Below are 18,793 nucleotides of genomic sequence, written 5' to 3'. Positions count from 1 at the left end.
AAAAAAACACTAGTTAGGGCAACACGTGCAAAGTAGTAATTAAAGTCAATTCTAGATTTTATTTGTATCACAAAACAAAAATATGAATCATTTGTTTTTTAATGTATATAGAGATTTACATTAATCAAAAGAGACATTAATTTTAAGAATTTTGATAATTATGTCGTAAAAAGTTAATCTCATTCACATAAGAATTTTGATCAACCACAAAGTTAGGATAGCTATTTAACATATAAATATTTATTTAACTATAATAGTTTTTTAGTACCTACTTACTAAAGACAATATATCTACTTTCTAAAAACTTCTAAAAATGATAATGAATATCATCATCTTCCAACAATAAACAACTGAGTTTTGCTAAGAAATTAAAAAAAAAGAAAAAAAAAGGCATGTGTCATCGAATTTTTCATTCGATAAATTATAAGTTTTGAAAATTTAAACCTAGAAACTCAATGTTCTTTAGATAACAAATAAAACACCTAATATCATGTTCTAAATTTCTAAGAATTTCTATCATTTAAAACTCAAAATATATAAATAAAATTTTTAGGATGTTAAAATCTAGTGGGAGTAACTGAGAGAATAACAATATGACATATTTGCTCTTTTCTAAAATATTAAGGGAAAAATTGCTTGATTTTAAATTTTAAGGAAGAATTGTAAACTACCCCAAACATAAATGATGAAAAATATTTTTTTCCTAAGTTTTTGTTTTTGTGTGTAGAACTATGTGTTTCCACTTAAAATTGTATGTAAAGAAAAAAAAATATACAAAAAGTCAACCCAAGAAAATTGTACGTGGTGAATTTTGGCTCAACAAAGTTGATTAAACCAACAAAAAATTTCTAAAAACACAAAAAATGGCGCAATATTTTCATAATACTTTTATAATTTTGTTATATTTTATTTTAACTTGTAAAGAATTGACAGCTCAGCAGTTTTGAAAATATTGTGACAACATAAAAATGTCTTAACATTTTTCACACAAAAAAAATGTTATGTCCATGACATTTTCACAACAAATCATAAGTAATAGGTTATTACAAGTTGTTATTGGTGGGTAAAAAAGTAGTTTCATTGGTAAGATTAAATTAGAACCAATAACAATTTACCATATTTGATTTGTTATGAAAGTATTGTGAAAATTATTGTGGATATAACACTTCTTTTTCACAATACTATTATTTTTAGTTGTAATTGGTTCTAGTATGATATTTTATTATTTTATTTTGACTTATAATAAATTAACACCTCAACAATTGTGAAAATATCGTGCCAATTTGTGATGTTAATATTTTATTATAATGTGAAACAACGTGAATTGGACAAACCAAAAATAATATAGCAAATATACTACAACTTTATGCATTCAAAAAAAAAAAAAAAAGGCCAGCAAAATAGTGAAAGTTGAACAAACTAAAACTATTGTAACGAAATTACTGTAATTTTTCCCATTCACTTTTTTTATATATAGAAATATACAATACACTTACAATGTAAATTTATATTGTAAACACATAAAAATTGGCAAATGTTGTACACATTTGCAAAATTTGTACAATTTTTTTTTTTTGCAATTGTTTATAATATTTGCTACTTTTTGTGTGTATACAATGTAAGTTTACATTATAAGTAAAAAGTAAACCTATAAAGATCCCTTAAAAGAAAAAGAAAAAAAAAAAAAGCTCAAACCAAGTTGGTGAACTTGAAGGAATTAAAAAAAGAAAAAGAAAAGAAAAAAGGCAACTCACTAAACCAAAAATACTATTCATAACACTGTTCATGAGCTTATTAAATATATATAATATTTGCTACTTTTTGTGTGCATACAATGTAAGTTTATATTACAAGTACAAAGTAAACATGTACAGATCCTTTAAAAAAAAAAAAAAAAAAAAAGCTCAAACCAAGTTGGTGAACTTGAAGAAAAAAAAAAGGAGGGAGAGGGCAAGTTACTAAACCAAAAATACTGTTCGTAACACTATTTATAACCCTATCCGCTCATTTTATATATAGAAAAAAGAGTACAAATCGATGACTGAAAAAAAATTTAATAAAAGAGATGAATAGTATATATTGAACAAACTAAAAGTACGGTAGCTTTTACACATTCATCTAATAAGTGTCACAAAATTTTCACAAAACATTTATTTTCAGTTGTGGTTGATCACAGTTTCATATTTTATTATTTTATTTTGACTTATAAAAAATTGACACTTCAATAATTATAAAAATATAGTGAAATTTATTGTGTTAGTATAACAATATACATGGGGTTCTTATAAATATTAAAAAAAAGTACAAATAGAAGACTAAAAAAAAAAAAAAACTGTACCTACTATAGCTACAGTGCCACTTGAATAAACCAAAGTGGCACTGTAGCCATTGTTCAAAACTTAAAAAAAAAAAAAGAAAAAAAGAAAAAGAAAAAAGAAAGTGTACCGCAGTGGTATTGCCGCTTTTTATATAACTAATAGATAAAAATTAAATTCAAAAAGAATTAATTGAAAAAAGAAAAAGAAAAAAAAGTCACTTGCTTTACATGACTCTTGAAAATTCTAAGTTTATAGGTTTTCTTTCTCTTATTTCATTATACGGTGAGCTTTAACTTAACCAAGTTGGGTACTGGGTAGTGTGTGAAAGTCTTTTCCTTTCAGCCAAACACTACTTTTCTTCGAGGAATCAGAAAGCTTAATCAGACAGATTTACATCTCTCTCTCTCTCTCTCTCTCTCTCTCTCTCTGTGGAAATCGGAAGAGCACGTAGATTTACAAACCTGAATTGCCCAGAAAAAGAATTTCACCAATTATCAGGTTTGGAATTTTTCTTCTTAATAACCTAAACTTACAATTCTTATTTTTCTACTTTGATTCACAATCTACGCTTTACTAAGCATGAAATTGAAGAACTAAAAAAAAAACCCAAAATTCGATCTTTCTATATGAACTTGTTTAGTTTTACTCACTCTATGGGTATTGAACAGGCCAGGTCTCTAACGTTGTACCTCGATCATCTTTGGTGTACGGTCAAATATGGTATGTGCATTCTTAATTTGCGTTTTATTTGGATTAAATGTTTGACCTTTAGTACATGTGGTACATTTTAGGCTTACTTACTCAAACAACAAAAAAAAAAAAGGGAAAATTTTGTAAATGTGGGTACATATATATATATATATATATATATAAGCTTGTATAGGGTCAAAAGGATGGCATGAGCATAAATTGTTTAGCCCGAACGTGGTGAATGCCCCTGGATTGCCCTGCAACTGGTTATGACAGGCGGGTCAGTTGACCGTAGGGTTTACTTGCTAGAGGCGAGTCCAAATGGGTCTTCTTTAGTACATATGGTACATTTTAGGCTTACTTACCCAAACAACAACAACAACAAAAAAGGGAAATTTTTTTAAATGTGGGTTCATAGGCTGAGATAAAAATTGTTCTTTGTAATATGTATAAGCTTGTATAGGGTCAAAAGGATGGCATGAGCATAAACTGTTTAGCTGGTTAGCGGTGAATGCCCTTGACTGCCTGACAACTGGTTATGACAGGCGGGGTCAGTTGCCTGTAGGTTTTACTTGCTAGAGGCAAGTCCAAATGGGTCTTCTTTAGAAAGGTTCCCTACGTTATTTATTTATTTTTTTTTTAAAAAAATTTATGAATGATGAGGGTTAGTTATTGCTATATATGTTGTTGGAAATTGGAGTGTTAGAAGAAAGCAAAAATGTTTGTTGCTGTTGTGATATTGGTTACTTACTGAGACTTGTTACACTAGGGGTGTAGATGAATGAATTTTGATACGAAATTGTGGTGTGAGTTTTGTGTACAAATTCTATGTACTTAAACAAGTTTGTGCTTAGATGAAACTATTCCTGAGTGGAGTTGTTATTATGTTTTTACAAGTAAACGGGATGTAACCAGTCGATGATGTATGAGTAGTTAATGGTTTAAGAAGCTTTACTTTTTCTTACAACTTCTACATCTATGAATGATGATATGGAAGGTAGCATACCATTCACCTAAATAATTTGGAGGAAAAAATGGTTAGAAGAGTAATCATGAGACTAACTACCCTAAGACAGGTAACATTGATGGAGATTTTCATCCTGAAGGTCCAACAAGGAAGTAATTGCTATACAAAAATGATTGGTATGAAGATTGAAGTTATTCTAGAGGATTAACTGCTAGATTTTATGTAATTTTAGGCATCTAATAAGTGGAAAATAGAACACTTACTATTACAGGGGTGGAATGATGGGCAAACAAAATTTGGTGTATGCCATCAAGTTTGAATATTAAGAAGCTACATAGCGGACCCTGACTTATATTGAAAGGCAGACATATGTTAAGGGATCATGGAGCAAAAATATAAGGTTTCCTCTTCTACATTATTATGCTGCATGCATTCTTGTTGTTAGGCCCTCATTACTAAGCTAGCTTGTATTCAAGTTCAAGCTCATTTATTCTTGCAAGACAAAATTAATGGTTTCGTTTAAAAGGAATATTGATGGGAAGTACAAAGGGTTCAAGATCCACAAGGTGCGTGTATAACTTAACAATGAAAAGAAGAAATGGCCATCTTGAAATTAATTTTGGCTTATACTAGAAGTAGTTTTCTACCTAACTAGAGGAAGTCAAGATATTCTACAGCTTTTACTTGAGTAGTTACAAAATGCAGCATATTGACTTGCTTTATTGGACTGCAAACATAATGATCTGGTATAATCCGGGTTCCAGGCAACTAAAAAGATATATTTTCTTATGTTTCAATCTCAACACCATTGATATATGAGTTGGATACTACATTATGTGTCCATTATATCACAAATAGAAATTAAGTTCTTCCTACTTGTTATAATTTTTTTCCTTACATTGTTATTCAAGAAAGGGATTATTGCTAATCTTTATACTTTTTATGTAAACCATTGATGTCAATTTCACCATCTCAAAAATAAGTTAAGATGTTTTGTCATAACCTTTTTGTTTCATTGAATTTCATTGTTCAAGAAAAGGATTGTCATGTTTATGTTGTATTCAAAGCATTACTGTCCGTATTAATCAAGAAGATGTTTTATAATGTGAAAGCATTGAAGGCATTTAGGTCATGTTTTACAGGCAATGTAAAATACAAATCTAATGAAGTATATAATGCTTTAATTGCAGTTTTTGCTATATCTATTTCTTCTAGCAACTTTAGCTATGTTTAGTGTTTTTCATTTTCCTGCTGAAAGAATAAAAAGTTATACTCCTATGTGTCCTCGCAACTTAGTCTCTGATTTATACTGTAACTGTTGTACAGGCTATGTATATCCGTGTTAAGCGTAGTAAGACAACTTACTTCATACGGTGTGATCCTACTGAAACAGTTCTAGACATAAAGGAGAAATTGCAAGTCCTCATCGATCAACCAGTTAACAATCAGCGTTTGATCCTAGTTGGTACTGGGGAAGTTTTAGAGGATTCAAAGACATTGGCAGATCATAAGGTATAATCCTGTGTGTGTATATATGTGTGTGCATATATATATATATATATATATTTTTTTTTTTTTTCATTTTTTTTTTTTATCCTTATTTGTATTTAAGAAATTAGTACTCAGAAGCACCTGCAATGCCCTAAAATCTTTTATCATATGAGCTTTAAATATGTTATAATTTTGTCAATACATTCATCGTGTCTTTTTCAGGTTGAAAATGATTCAGTTGTGGCACTGACCTTGAGAAAAGGTGGTTTTCTTCATTCTTTCCTCTCTGATTTTTATGCATCACCTATGTACTACTGGGTACCCTTGTGCATTTTTGATGTTGCTGATAGGAGTCTGAACAGCTAAGTTGCAATTGTTTGAATTTCTATAATTTTCACCTTGTACTATACTAAGCTACTCTTTAGCAGTAAATAGTTGAAAGGTTAGATGTTAATATTTTCCAATGAACTCTAGCTCAAATAGCACTTCCTACCATGGCCTCACTACACTATTGTAATGAGGGGAGTAAATGCAATCTTAGCTAGAGCCCGTATAACATTTGCCATTTGAAAAGGTAAGAAGTCAACTGATACACTATAGCTTTATTTTGGTACCCTAACATGGCCCGTCCTTGCACATGTCCACCATGAATCTATTCATCTATGATGCTTCCACCAGTCCAATTTTTCTATTGTAGTTTTGACCTGTTAACAGTTTTAATCTTAGAAAACCTGACTTTTTCATGCTGGAGGATAAGCAGTTGGAAAGTATTGTGATTCAGTTAGTTAGGTGGCTCTCATAGCTCATGAACAAGTTTATGTCTCTTCAAGGATGCATGAGGTTTTAATTTTTCATAGGTTCTGTAACATTGGGACAAATTTTGGGGGCTCTGGTGGGTAGTGTTTCTTTATATAATATGGGTCTTATGGTTATCTTAGCCAATGTGGACCATCTTAGATTTGCTGGTCGTGAATTTTTTTATTTTTTTTGGGTAACTAATGAAAATTTATTGATCAAAAGGAATATACCAATGTACATCGGATGTGTACTCGAGTAGCAGTACATCAGTCTATCAAATTACAATGCTCAAACATATCTAATAAATTAGAGCAGCGAATAGAATTAAAAGCAACGCTCCAATCCAGGCTGTTAGAACAGTGAAGTGCTTTAATAGGACATCAGTCTAAGTCAGTTAGTTGTTTGGACCCTTAAATTCTGAAAAAGGCTGTTACTAACATCTGCTTGTGTATTTTTCCAGAAGGATAATCATAGGATTAAGTTATTTAAAAAAGAAAAAAAATAGTAAGAAAACCCAAGGAACTTGAGTGAATAGCAATGTGAGATATCTGTTTGAGTGATAGTGTCATGATAAATGTGCATACTAAAACTACAAGTTCTATCTTTTGCTTGTTCTCACTATTGGGAGTGCCATTGTACACATATATCTTGGGCTAGGCAACATTGTGGCCCTGAAAGGATCTAAAGATGTTACTCATCTTCAATTTGGTTTTCATTGCATGCTTTAAAAGGCAAAGGCCCAATTTCCTTAGGACAAACAACTTGTTAACCTAGCAAACTTTGATTTTCAGATTTAGAATTAAACTTGATTAATATAATATTTATATATATGAACCTGAGGTATCAATGACGGGCTATTAGACTTGTTTTCAAGATTCTATTTTTGGGAGAACTTAAGTAGAGACCAAACCATCCAAACTGATCATCTGGTCTTGATGTGTTTGCTCATCATATTGCTTCTTATGTCTTTTTTTGATAAGATGTTGCTTGTTATGTCTTATGTTTACTGAGTGGCCAGATTGGATGTAGAAATGTGTAGTTATATTTTCTTTACACTTCATGAAATCTAATCATATAAGAAGAAAGTAGTTGTTAAATTTTAAGACTTGCATTCTAAGAATATTCGTGGGTGTCAGATAATAATGGAAGGTGTTATGCAACTGAAGATATTTATGAAGAGCTTGTCTGATGTAGTAGTTTAGTGGATATTTCTTTGTAGTTCAGGTCCATTTTGGTTAAGATTTTCTCTCTCTCTCCCCCTCTCCATACAAATGTATGAGTTTATTTAGAGGAAAGAAAATATCTCTCTATATACAAAATTAATGGGTGCACTTCAAGAAAATGTTGTATAATCAAGTGGCAGCAATGAATATCAACTGGGAATCATACTTTGCCACTCTGGAAGTAGAATCCATGCCTATAGTTTATGGAAAGTTAGTTCATAATTCTTGGAGATCACCTCAGTTCCATCTGTGATCTAACTCCTGTACTTGTTTAAAACTATCTTTATCATGGGCTTTCTTGTGTTGCTTCCAGATGATAATGAGTTCGAGGAGGTAGACATTGTGCGGCCAAATGATTTTTGCCAATCACGGGATGCAGACACTGGCAATTGGTAAAAAGACCCGGAGGGCTCTAACTTTGCCAAGAATTTACTCTTTACTGTACCTTCTAATCAATCAATGGCATCTTGAAATGTCAATTGGTTCGAGTCCAATAAGTATTCTTGTACTTCTCGATTAAAAAATGTTGTACACCTTCTCAAGAAATGCATGCCTAGTGTAGAAAATATGATTTTGTTGAAGTTTGCTTAATATTACTGAAGGATTAAGTAACTTAGGTTCCGATGGTAGGTTTTATGAAAAGGTGACCCTGTACTTCACAAAAAAAAAAAATACCTTATGGTATAGACTTCACTGCATAGTGCATAAAATTTGGAACTGCCTTGTTTACAAACTTAATCACCTTTCTGATTTTCAAAGGTATTAGATAATAATAACATTATGATTATTGATATTAATAAGAATGTGTTTGTAGGACATGAAAATGGGTTATTTGAAGAAGAGAATAATGTGTGGATTGTAATTTATGTGTGTGTAAAAGTAGATGTAATTTCAAAATGATACACTAGTATTAATTGGTATTGAAATATTTTGTTTCTTTAATCGAAACCAAAACAGTCTTGGGTATAGTATTGACTCCATTGGATTAAAATATTAAATTTCTATGATGATGTCAGATGGTGTAATGGATGGTGTAGTGTAATGGCTTAATGGGAAATAACGCTTATTCCCAAAACTTTTTTTTTGAAAGCCAAACCAATTTCATTCCAAAGACAAATAATTTGAGTCTACATGTAAAGCTTCAAGGGCTGGAGGAGGATCTTCCTCCAACCAAACAACATCCTCCCTAATATTTCTAGCAAATCTAGCTAATGAATGGGCAGCCCCATTAGCAGTACGCCCAATGGATCTAAACTCCACCCTACGCAACCTACCAGCCAAGCAGCGGACATCATCAAAAATGGCACCCAGTCGAGACCAATCAGCCTGAGATGACACAATGGATCTCATCACATTTGCATTGTCTCCTTCCACAATTAAATCCGAGAATCCAGCATCAGCAGCAAATTCCAAGGCACGACGGCATGCTAAAACCTCAGCCTCATCACTGTCCAAGACCGCAAGTCCTCTTGACGACAAGGCAGCCATCACCTAACCACCGACGTTCCTGATCAGCACGCCCACACCAGAAGCTGAATCGTTTGAGAAGACCGCCGCATCAAAGTTCAACTTGTACGTTGAACTATCAGGTGGCTGCCAACCCAGACACGGACCAGCAGGAGCAGGGAGAGACAGTAGCACCTGAGCTTCCTTATACTCTGCCAGTAAACACTTTGCCCGATCAATCAACGCCCTCGGCTCCTGCAACAGACCCCCATGCACAACCTGGTTGCGCCTATGCCAAAGCAGCCAGCATTGCACCATAAAAGCTTCAAAATCATCCTTAGGCAGCCTATGCATTAGCCCCTCCACCAGCTGAAGAACAGAGGACTGGGCAGTCAGCCCCTTCTGCAAAGCTCGCTGAGAGCAGCCAGCCCAAACGTCCTGGGCTGCACCACATTCCCAAAGAGCATGAATAATAGTTTCAGAATCTTGCATGCAAATGGGACACATATCATTTTCAATAATCCTCCGCTGCTTAAGCCTTTCAAGCGTTGGAAGAATGTTGTGACAAGCACGCCATATAAAAACTTTTATCTTATTTGGAAGGCGAAAATTCCAGATTCTCGCCCAAATTTCGCTGCCTGGCACTGGATTGGACCCCCCACCCTCCTGCTTCAGCTCATTCCACAAAAACCTTGCTGTATGATAACCGGATTTCACCGAATACCTCCCATTTTTGTTATGCAGCCAGAAAAGCTTGTCCGGAACACAACGCCTACTCAAGGGGATCCGGTATATAGCTTCTGCATCGAACCTATTGAAAGCCATGTCAATAAAGGCACGGTTCCATTGGAGGGTATCCCAATCAATTAATTCCGATACAAACCAATCTTCCCCAACATCATAAGGAGTGACTAGAATCTTGTTAGTTGGATGGTCAGGCAGCCATTTGTCAAATAACACCCGGATAGAAGAGCCTGAACCAACCCGCCAACAACATCCTTTCTTCAAAATAGGCTGAGCAGCAAGTAAGCTCTTCCAAACATATGAGCTATTTGGGTGATCAACCGCCTCAAGGAATGAACACCGGGGGAAGTATTTTGCTTTAAAGCACCTATATAGAAGAGAACTGTGATCAGTTAACATTCGCCATCCTTGCTTTGCCAACATTGCAAGGTTAAAGCTTCGAATGTCTCTGAACCCCAGACCTCCCCCTTTCTTTGGCTGGACAAGGGACTCCCAACTCTTCCAATGAATCTTCTTTTCATCTCCACATTGACCCTACCAAAACCTAGCACACATCATATTAAGTTCATTACAAAGTTTCATTGGAAGTTGAAACACTCCCATCGTGTAAGTAGGAATTGATTGGGCCACAGCTTTTATTAGGACTTCCTTCCCCGCCTTAGATAATAGCTTTCCCTTCCACCCTTGAATCTTCTTCCAAACCCTTTCTTTAAGAAAAGAGAAGGCATGATACTTTGACCGGCCAATCAAAGTGGGCAAGCCTAAATAGGACTCAAATTTCTCTACTTCCTGAACTCCCAGCTTATTTTTTATCCAATCTCTTTGCACCCTCGTTGTATTAGTGCTAAAGAAAACCGAAGATTTTTCGAAGTTGATACATTGCCCGGAGGCCACAGCATACAACTCAAGGACTTCAGAAATCACTTGCACTTCCTCCTACTTGTTTTGGCAAAACAAAAGAGAGTCATCCGCAAAAAGCAAATGAGATATAGAAGGGGCATATCGGCTAATGGACACTCCATGAATCCTACTATTCTCCTCTTCCTTCGCCAGTAGAGATGTGAAGGCCTCAACACAAAGCAAAAATAAATAAGGGGAAAGTGGATCCCCCTGGCGAAGACCCCTAGAAGGTCTGAAATTCCCATAGGCCTTGCCATTTAGACGGATAGAAAAGATGTGGTGGTGACACAACTCATGATCCGGTCAATCCACCCTTGCGGGAATCCCAACTTGATCATCATACCCCTTAAGAAAGGCCATTCAACTCTGTCATACGCTTTGCTAATATCCAATTTCAGAGCTATCGCGCCTTTTTTGCCCTTTTTCCGACCATGCAAAGAGTGCAAAGTCTCATAGGCCACCAGAATATTATCCGTAATTAAACGCCCCGGCACAAAAGCACTTTGGTTAGGAGAAATTAATTGGGGTAAGATTAACTTCAACCTATTCGCCAGCACTTTAGAAATTATTTTATAAATGACATTACATAGACTAATAGGTCTAAAATCAGACATTTTTTCCGGAGACTTAACCTTAGGTATGAGTACAATATGGGAATAATTTAATTCAGGCAACAAAATACCAGTATTTAGAAAATCCAGCACAGCACAAGTTACATCATTACCGATAATATGCCAAAATTTCTGGTAAAATAAAGCATTCATACCATCCGGTCCAGGAGCTTTGGTCGGTCCCATCTGGAAAATCACCCTTTTAACCTCCTCCGCATCAAAATCATTGGACAAAATATTAAGCATCTCCGGAGAGAAACGAGGGTTTACTGCATCCAAGCATTCCTCAAGCCGGTCACACCTTCCAGAGGAGAACAAATTCTCAAAATATTGGACTGCCACTTCTGCTACCTCTTCAGTCTTCTCAACCCAAACCCCATCAGAATTTGTAATGCCATGTACAAAGTTCCTACGACGCCGTTGCGAGGCCTTAGAATGGAAAAATTTAGTATTCTTATCTCCGGCCTTTAACTAAGCCAAGCGGGATCGTTGCGCCCAATAAAGTTCTTGCTTCAATAACAAATCATCGAGTTGTTTACTGGCTGCCACAAATTCAGTTCTGGTTGCCTCAGTTTGGTCATCTTCATGTAGTCTTTCAAGCACTTTCTTCAACCTTTTGATTTCCTTCACCTCCGGTTTTGTTCTAGACGACCCCCAGGAATTTAAATCAGCCCCACAACATTTTATTTTAGTGCTAATACTGGCCATAGGCGACCCCACACATCCTACACGGCACCAAGCTTCTTCAATCACCCTACCACAATCCTCCTCTAACAGCCACCTTTCTTCAAACATGAACCCCCGAGCCATTCTGCCTTTGAATTTACAATCCGACCCAGTCTGTAAAATAATAGACATATGATCCGATGCATGAGCAAATTTGTGGAAAACCGAACTTGTTGAGAAATAGTCCATCCATTCCTTATTTGCAACCACCCGATCAAGTCTTTCTCTAGTATTTGCAGCACCTGGTCTCTTATTATTCCAAGTGAATTTATATCCTTGGAACCCCAAATCAATCAAATGGCACTCCTCTAGTGCATTCCCAAAGTCTTCCATATGCTTCACCGGAGGTGGGTGGCTACTTAGCTTTTCCGAGGCATGTAGAAATGCATTAAAGTCTCCAACACAGCACCACGACCCATTAACAATTGAGGATAGATGCCTTAATAAGGTCCAAGACTTGTGTTTTTGACTACCATCCGGCCAGCCATAGAAGCCAGCCAAGAACCATTGAAAACCAGACCCCTCGGTCACTTTCGTCAAAATATGGTTATCTGTATAATTAAAAACTTCTAGCTTCACATCCTCTTTCCAAACCAGGGCTAATCCTCCACCAGAATGAGGCTTTTTTACAATAAATTTATTCGGAAAAGCTAATTCTCTACAATGGTGTTTAAAACCTTCTTTATCAAGTCTGGTTTCCATGAGGAAACAGACGGTAGGAGCTTCATCCCTCACGATATCGTAAAGGTTTCGAACTGTCCAAGGGTTCCCAAGCCCTTGGCAGTTCCAGCTTAATAGCCTCATTGTGTTCGGCGAGGGTGTTCCGACACCCCCGCCGTTTCAGATGTTTGATTAACATTCCCAGTTTTAGCTTTCTTTCCTACGTGCTCATCTAAAATAAGAGAACTTACTTACTGCTGCTGTGCATGGTGAGAACGTTTGCCTAGAATTTGTGTTGAGCTTTCTTTTGCTGCCTCCATAGGCCCATGGTCCATACGGGCAAGCCTGGTCCACGTTCTTTGTTTTTCATTTCCCTGAGGCTTGTTGTTTCCACCTTCATTTAAAGGCCCAGCCCCTGCATCCAGCCCATTCATGCATGGCCCATCAACTTCCTTCAACTTGTCTATCTCCGTACTCTGCTTGCCACGCTTCACGGGATTCGCCGGTAAGATTTCTGGAGCAGTCCCAATGCTCACGTTTCCCTCATTAATTTCCTTGTCATTTTCATCATTAATGCCTTTGTCATCTCCATCCCTTCTATCTGGCACACCCCTGCCGCCGCCCCTGTTCATCATCTCCCTCACCGTTCCTCTTTCTACATCTCCATGATCTTCCAATTCACGAGCTTGACCTCTGCGATTTGGAGAACGGACACGGCTTCCAGATGCTTTCATCCATTCCCCATACTGGTGCTCCACTTCCCCATTGCCCTTGCCCTTAGCCATTGCGAAATATTTGGCGCAATGCTTGAGGTCATGGCCGAGCAACCCACAATGATAGCAAAACAGAGTGAGTCTTTCATATTTAAAAGTTACCTAGCTTCTTTGTCCACCTGAATCAGCTAGAAACGCTCCTCTCCGAATGGGTTTGGCTAAGGGAATGGCCACCTTAACTCTCATAAAAAAACCAGGAATGTCCTGTTTTGATCTCTTCTCCACTTCCTCCACAATACCTAACCGGTTGCCTATTTCCTCTGCTACTTTTGGGGAGACCATATCAAACGGTGCTCCCCAAATTTGCACCCAAAGGGATGCTGATTCAAACTTAACATTACCGGCAGTCATTCCAGCTTTCCATCGAACTAATAATAGGATTTGATTATCAAAAGTCCATGGCCCATCTCTTAGAACCCTCTCCATATCAAACTCAGTCTGAAATTTGAATTGAAAAAGGTTTGCTCCAACCTCCACTACTTGGACTTTATTCTCCAAACCCCAAGCTCTTTTTAGGGTACTTTGGGCTGCTCTCTTATTGAAAGGTTTGCAAGTGAGAAGCTTACCGATTAAACTTTGAGAGCAGCTTTCTATCTCTTCCTGCCTGCCTTCATCTGAAATAGCTATTACTTCCTCCTCCTCTGTAGTTAATTTCAAGCTTCCCAGGTTGTGTATTACTTCTTCAGCCATATCTTAATAAGCTCTCTAACTAATGTTAAAACTGAAGCAAAGACAAACCCTTAGTCAGACCTAAGGGAGAAAGTCTCGTATCCCAACGAGAGAGAGAAACTCCTACCCTAGAGGAGAGGGTTCTCAAAATGCTTATTCCCAAAACTTGAAGTTATGGTTGGACAGAAAAAAAAAAAAAAAAAAAAAAAATAGTAGTAACCTTAGATGTTAGATCTAGGTGATATAATGAAACTATTGCACGAGTGAAATATGAGAAATGATTAAACCAAATTTACAAGTCAATAAAATCTTAGAATATGTAACCATCATGAAATCTTTTTAACAATAATGCAATTGCATTAATGCGTTCAGTATATGATCCTTTATTGTAATATAATTATGCTTTTCAAATATCATTTTCAAACTAAATCATCTAAGATCAAAAAATCTTGATGTAACAATAGTTTGCTTAATCATTTGTCGACCTTGCTTCTCCACATACCTTAAGCAAACAGTCATACTTCAAAAACTAAATAATGTCAAGATGAATTAAACTTTTGTGCAAAACATCCTCTGCACTAATTCAAGAAGGAAACACAATAGAAAAAAAATTCTGAAAAGTCATGAGTTTGGAGTTGGCAACAGCAACACCTGGTGACATGGGGTTCCTATGAAAGAACATATAGTAAGGTTGTCTTTGAAGCAAAATGTTCATCTAGGCTCAATCAAACTTCTTCTGTCATGCTGTGTCAAACAAATTGGCCCTTCCTCCAATGCTCAATAATTAACCCAAGGTGGAGGCGTTGGTTGAGGAATTTCATCTTTATTGATTAGCATTTTCACAACTACCGACATTGATGGTCTTAGCTCTGCAGCTACTTGTACACAAAGCAGCCCTATTTGAAGTAATCGGGAAGGGTCCACATTCCGAAAATAATCCTCTGAGACTGGATCAGCAGCTTCACATAGCCTACCCTTCTCATAAAGATTCCAAACCTTATAAAGAACCCCACCCCACCCCCACACCACCCCCCCCCCCCCCCCCCCCCCAAGAAAAAAGGAAATTTTTGTTAAAGATTTCAGTCTTGATTCATGAGAAAAGAAAGTATTTCTCTAAAAACATGAATTGGTGATACTTCAGGTAAAAAGATTTACCTTTCTGAAAGTCCAATTTCCTTTTCCACATACAACTTGAAGGACAATAATTCCAAAACTATAAACATCTGCCTTCTCAGATGGTTTGCCAGCAATAGCATACTCTGGAGCTATATAACATCTAAATATGCACGTTTAGAAATGGAAATATAATTAGAGATGATAGGTTTAATATTGCATAGCAATAAGGAAAATTGTCATCTATGACAAAAAAGAAGAAAAGAGTAACAGAATTGCAAATTTTTTCCCCTATGGTGAATGGTATTAATTTATCATTGCATAACAAAAATTAAAAGTAGATGACAAGACATTTGCTCCTAGTAAAAGTGATGCTAAGTTACACATTCCTACGTAGTGCCAAAACAGAAAAAGGTGCAAAATGGGAAGATAATATGTCTAGGCACTTACCCTGTGCACATAGTCATACCGTTCGCCTCTACCTCATGTCTTGGAAATAATCTAAGAAGTCCAAAATCTGCAATCTTTGGCTCAAAATCACCATCAAGTAGAATATTGCTTAATTTCAAATCTTGATGGATAATTCTCAAATTTGATTCCTCATGAAGATAGGCCAAGCCCTCAGCTGTACCCAATATGATCTTATACCTTACATCCCACCTCATCAGCTGAGGATTAATTTTAACTGACTCAAAAGGCGCACAAGTAAATGAACTGAATAAGAAAAGTTAATATTCTTATATGAACAGGAGTTCAAGATTATTTCAATACCAGAAAAGTTATCAAGAAGGCTTTGGTTTGGCACATATTCATAAACAAGAAGGCTTTCAGGACCTGTAATGCTGCATCCCAACAGCTTTACTAGATTTTTATGATTGATGCCACTGATCAAATTGACTTTATTAAAGAAATCATCTGCAGTTTGTTTACTTTTGAAGAAGAGCCTCTTAACAGCAACAACTTTCCCATCTGGTAAAATTCCCTGATTAACACAAAGAAATGTACCTGGTTGATTTCATATACAAAATTTTTATTCCCTCAAATAATGTAGAATTTGAATCTTGAAGTTACTTTGTAAACTGAACCATAACGCCCTTCTCCCAGCTTTTTGGAATTGTGGAAGTAATTTGTGGCCGATTCTAGACTTTCATATGGAAAATTTAGTATGGACTTGTATAAGTTGGACAACAGACCCCCTAATTGCTTTTTCTCTGAAATAAATGCCAGAAGAATAAGCTATTTATTAACTCAATAAGTCAGACATAATCTTTTTCCTTTTGAATGAGTAAATTTGGCTGATTAGCTGAACAACTGCTTAAGATTAAAAGTGAATCACAAGTAATCCTTCAGAATCTAAATGTAAAGCATAGTTACCTTTCCTCTTCTTCAATACATTCTTCCTAACAATACAAACAACAGTTGTGATAATCAACACAAGACCCGAAGCTAAAGTTGTTGCAGCCAAAGTAAGGACTAGCAGAGAGATTTCCTAACAAAGATTAACATATTGATCAGTAAACAATATTCATGAGAAATTAAATTATTTTACCAAAAAAAAAAAAAATGAAATGAAATTAAAGCACTTTGTAATACCCACAAACATATATATATAAATATATATACACACACAAAAAGAATTCTAATTTGTTTGACTAGATAATTATACAAATTGATTGTGGGGTCAGTAGTGGAATTATTTATGTTTGAAGGGGTTTAATTAAAGCACTTTGTAATACCCACAAACATATATATATATATATATATATATATATACACACACACAAAAAGAATTTTAATTTGTTTGACTAGATAATTATACAAATTGATTGAGGGGTCAGTAGTGGAATTATTTATGTTTGAAGGGGTTTTCTACCATATTAATAATGAAGTGCTTCTGGTTAAATTTAAAAAAAAAAAAAAAAAAAAAAAAAAAAAAAAAAAAAAAAAAAAAAAAAAAAAAAACAACAACAACAACAACAACAACAACAACAAAGTGATTATGCAGTTACCAATTTGATATATGTTCATAGAGAATTCTAGATAAAGAGCTTCTCAAAATTTTTGGATGAAGATTGAAGGCCAAATTCTCCATAAAGGAAATGGTAAGACTAATTGCTTTAATGAGCTTAAAAAAAAAAACTCACCATTAAAACTTTTGAGTGGAATACCTCATGTAACAACCAACATTCAAGACCCTTTCCTTCTTCCTTTGGAGTACATGAACTAATATTAGAGACCCCCTTGGCCAAACGCTTGTCACAAGCAAACCCACTTACTGATTCTCACAACCAGTTCTTCTTCTTATATTATTATTTTTTAACTGGGATTGAGTGGGGTTGGACTTGGACATGGATATAAAATAAAAATGGTAGGGAATGTAAACATTAATTCATTGTGTTTGGCTGAAAGAGTTGGGTATTTATAAGAAATTTAAGTGGGCAAACTGAAGCCGAAGAATAATATGTGAAATCTAAATAGTGGGGGGAAAAGCATTGTTAGATATAGAAAGTGTGTGGTCAAGTCCTCAAAGAACACTTTAGAAACACGGAAGTAAATTAATCTTTCTCAAAAGCATATTGTTTTTCAAAGCTTGAAATTAAAAGTTGATTTTTCGTGAAGTTATATATATTTTCCATTTCAAGAATGTTTTGAACAAGGAAAAGAAAACCCTGAAGTTGATATTTTCCATTTCAGGAATATTGATTTTGAACGAGAGGAAAAGAGAACGTGGTAAGCCTTAACGTACGCCACAGGGAAACTTTAGCCCTTGACCCACACACCAACCACGAAAGTAGTGTAAGAAAGTTGTAGTGAACGAAAGCTTTGCTAATAATTGCCATAATATACCATTTATGTAGGAAAGAAAGAGATTAATTAACACACCACATACTAGTTGTAGATTATCATTTACCAAATACTTCATCTTGTATACGCTTTAATTTGTGATTATTTGGTGTAAGTGAGGTTGAAGTCAAAAGAAAGTTGTTCATTGTGCAAATCTAGGAATTTTGGTTGAGAGAACTAGAGATTGGTCAAGCCAAATTAAGGACATTTGAAAAACTGGTTGGACAAAAATTTTCACTTAACTTGTGCCTAAGGATTCTCCAAAAAAAAAAAAAAAAAAAAATTGTGCCTAAGGGAAAAAAATTATTTGTTGTTGATAGTGTAACGACTTACAAAACTCTTGATGTGTCGGTGGATATATAGATAGATTCAAATTATGGTAACGGTGAGGATATTACAATTTTTACTTTATAACTATTATAAATTGATATATCACCAATCAAAATAATAATAATAATTAAGACATTCATTTATATATTGTTGGTATCCTAACAATTATATTCATTGCCATATCATTGATTCATTGTAAAGTTTATGTCGCAAAATTTGTAATAGTTTTTGCATTTTCCTCCAACTTATATTGAAATATACAAAAGCTACTACAGATTATTTACAAACTCATGTGATGATAATCAATATATATATATATATATATATATATATATATACACATAAAAGTGCAAACCTCATCCGGGAGTGCATGAGCTTCTGCCATGTGATGCTCTAATATTTCATTTAGCCTTTTTAACCTCTTTTTATTAAGTCTATTTACTATTAACCAATAGATCATTGTAACTTCTTTTTACTGTTATATAAAATA

General features: G+C 35.0%; 3 protein-coding genes across 4 annotated transcripts; 1 reads left to right on the top strand and 2 right to left on the bottom strand.

The window, feature by feature from the left end:
- Positions 1-2,573: 2,573 nt before the first annotated feature.
- LOC126715663 (uncharacterized) lies at positions 2,574-8,053 on the top strand. Of its 2 annotated transcripts, none has more exons than XM_050416394.1 (5): positions 2,574-2,816; positions 2,992-3,038; positions 5,302-5,487; positions 5,689-5,728; positions 7,801-8,053. In XM_050416394.1, the coding sequence occupies exons 2-5, from the start codon at positions 3,036-3,038 to the stop codon at positions 7,881-7,883; spliced, it is 312 nt and encodes a 103-aa protein (XP_050272351.1). In that variant the 5' UTR covers positions 2,574-2,816; positions 2,992-3,035; the 3' UTR covers positions 7,884-8,053. The 2 variants fall into 2 exon arrangements, with proteins under 2 accessions (XP_050272351.1, XP_050272349.1); XM_050416392.1 differs by having other exon boundaries at positions 2,577-2,816; positions 2,987-3,038.
- A 5,396-nt stretch (positions 8,054-13,449) lies between these two features.
- Positions 13,450-14,037, bottom strand: LOC126705007 (uncharacterized). Its single transcript, XM_050403974.1, has one exon. It carries the CDS (start codon positions 14,035-14,037, stop codon positions 13,450-13,452), a length of 588 nt encoding a protein of 195 aa, XP_050259931.1.
- Positions 14,038-15,040: 1,003 nt separating this feature from the next.
- Positions 15,041-18,688, bottom strand: LOC126705001 (cysteine-rich receptor-like protein kinase 3). The gene is made up of 6 exons (XM_050403970.1): positions 18,659-18,688; positions 16,504-16,618; positions 16,201-16,340; positions 15,901-16,111; positions 15,580-15,814; positions 15,041-15,292 (listed from the first exon to the last, which is right to left on the bottom strand). Exons 1-6 carry the CDS (start codon positions 18,686-18,688, stop codon positions 15,154-15,156), a joined length of 870 nt encoding a protein of 289 aa, XP_050259927.1. The 3' UTR covers positions 15,041-15,153.
- Between the last annotated feature and the right edge of the window lie 105 nt (positions 18,689-18,793).

Source organism: Quercus robur, chromosome 2 (genome assembly GCF_932294415.1).
Source record: "Quercus robur chromosome 2, dhQueRobu3.1, whole genome shotgun sequence".
Taxonomy (NCBI): Eukaryota; Viridiplantae; Streptophyta; class Magnoliopsida; order Fagales; family Fagaceae; genus Quercus; species Quercus robur.
Note: the sequence above shows the minus strand (reverse complement) of the source record. Positions and strands in the feature narration are given on the sequence as shown.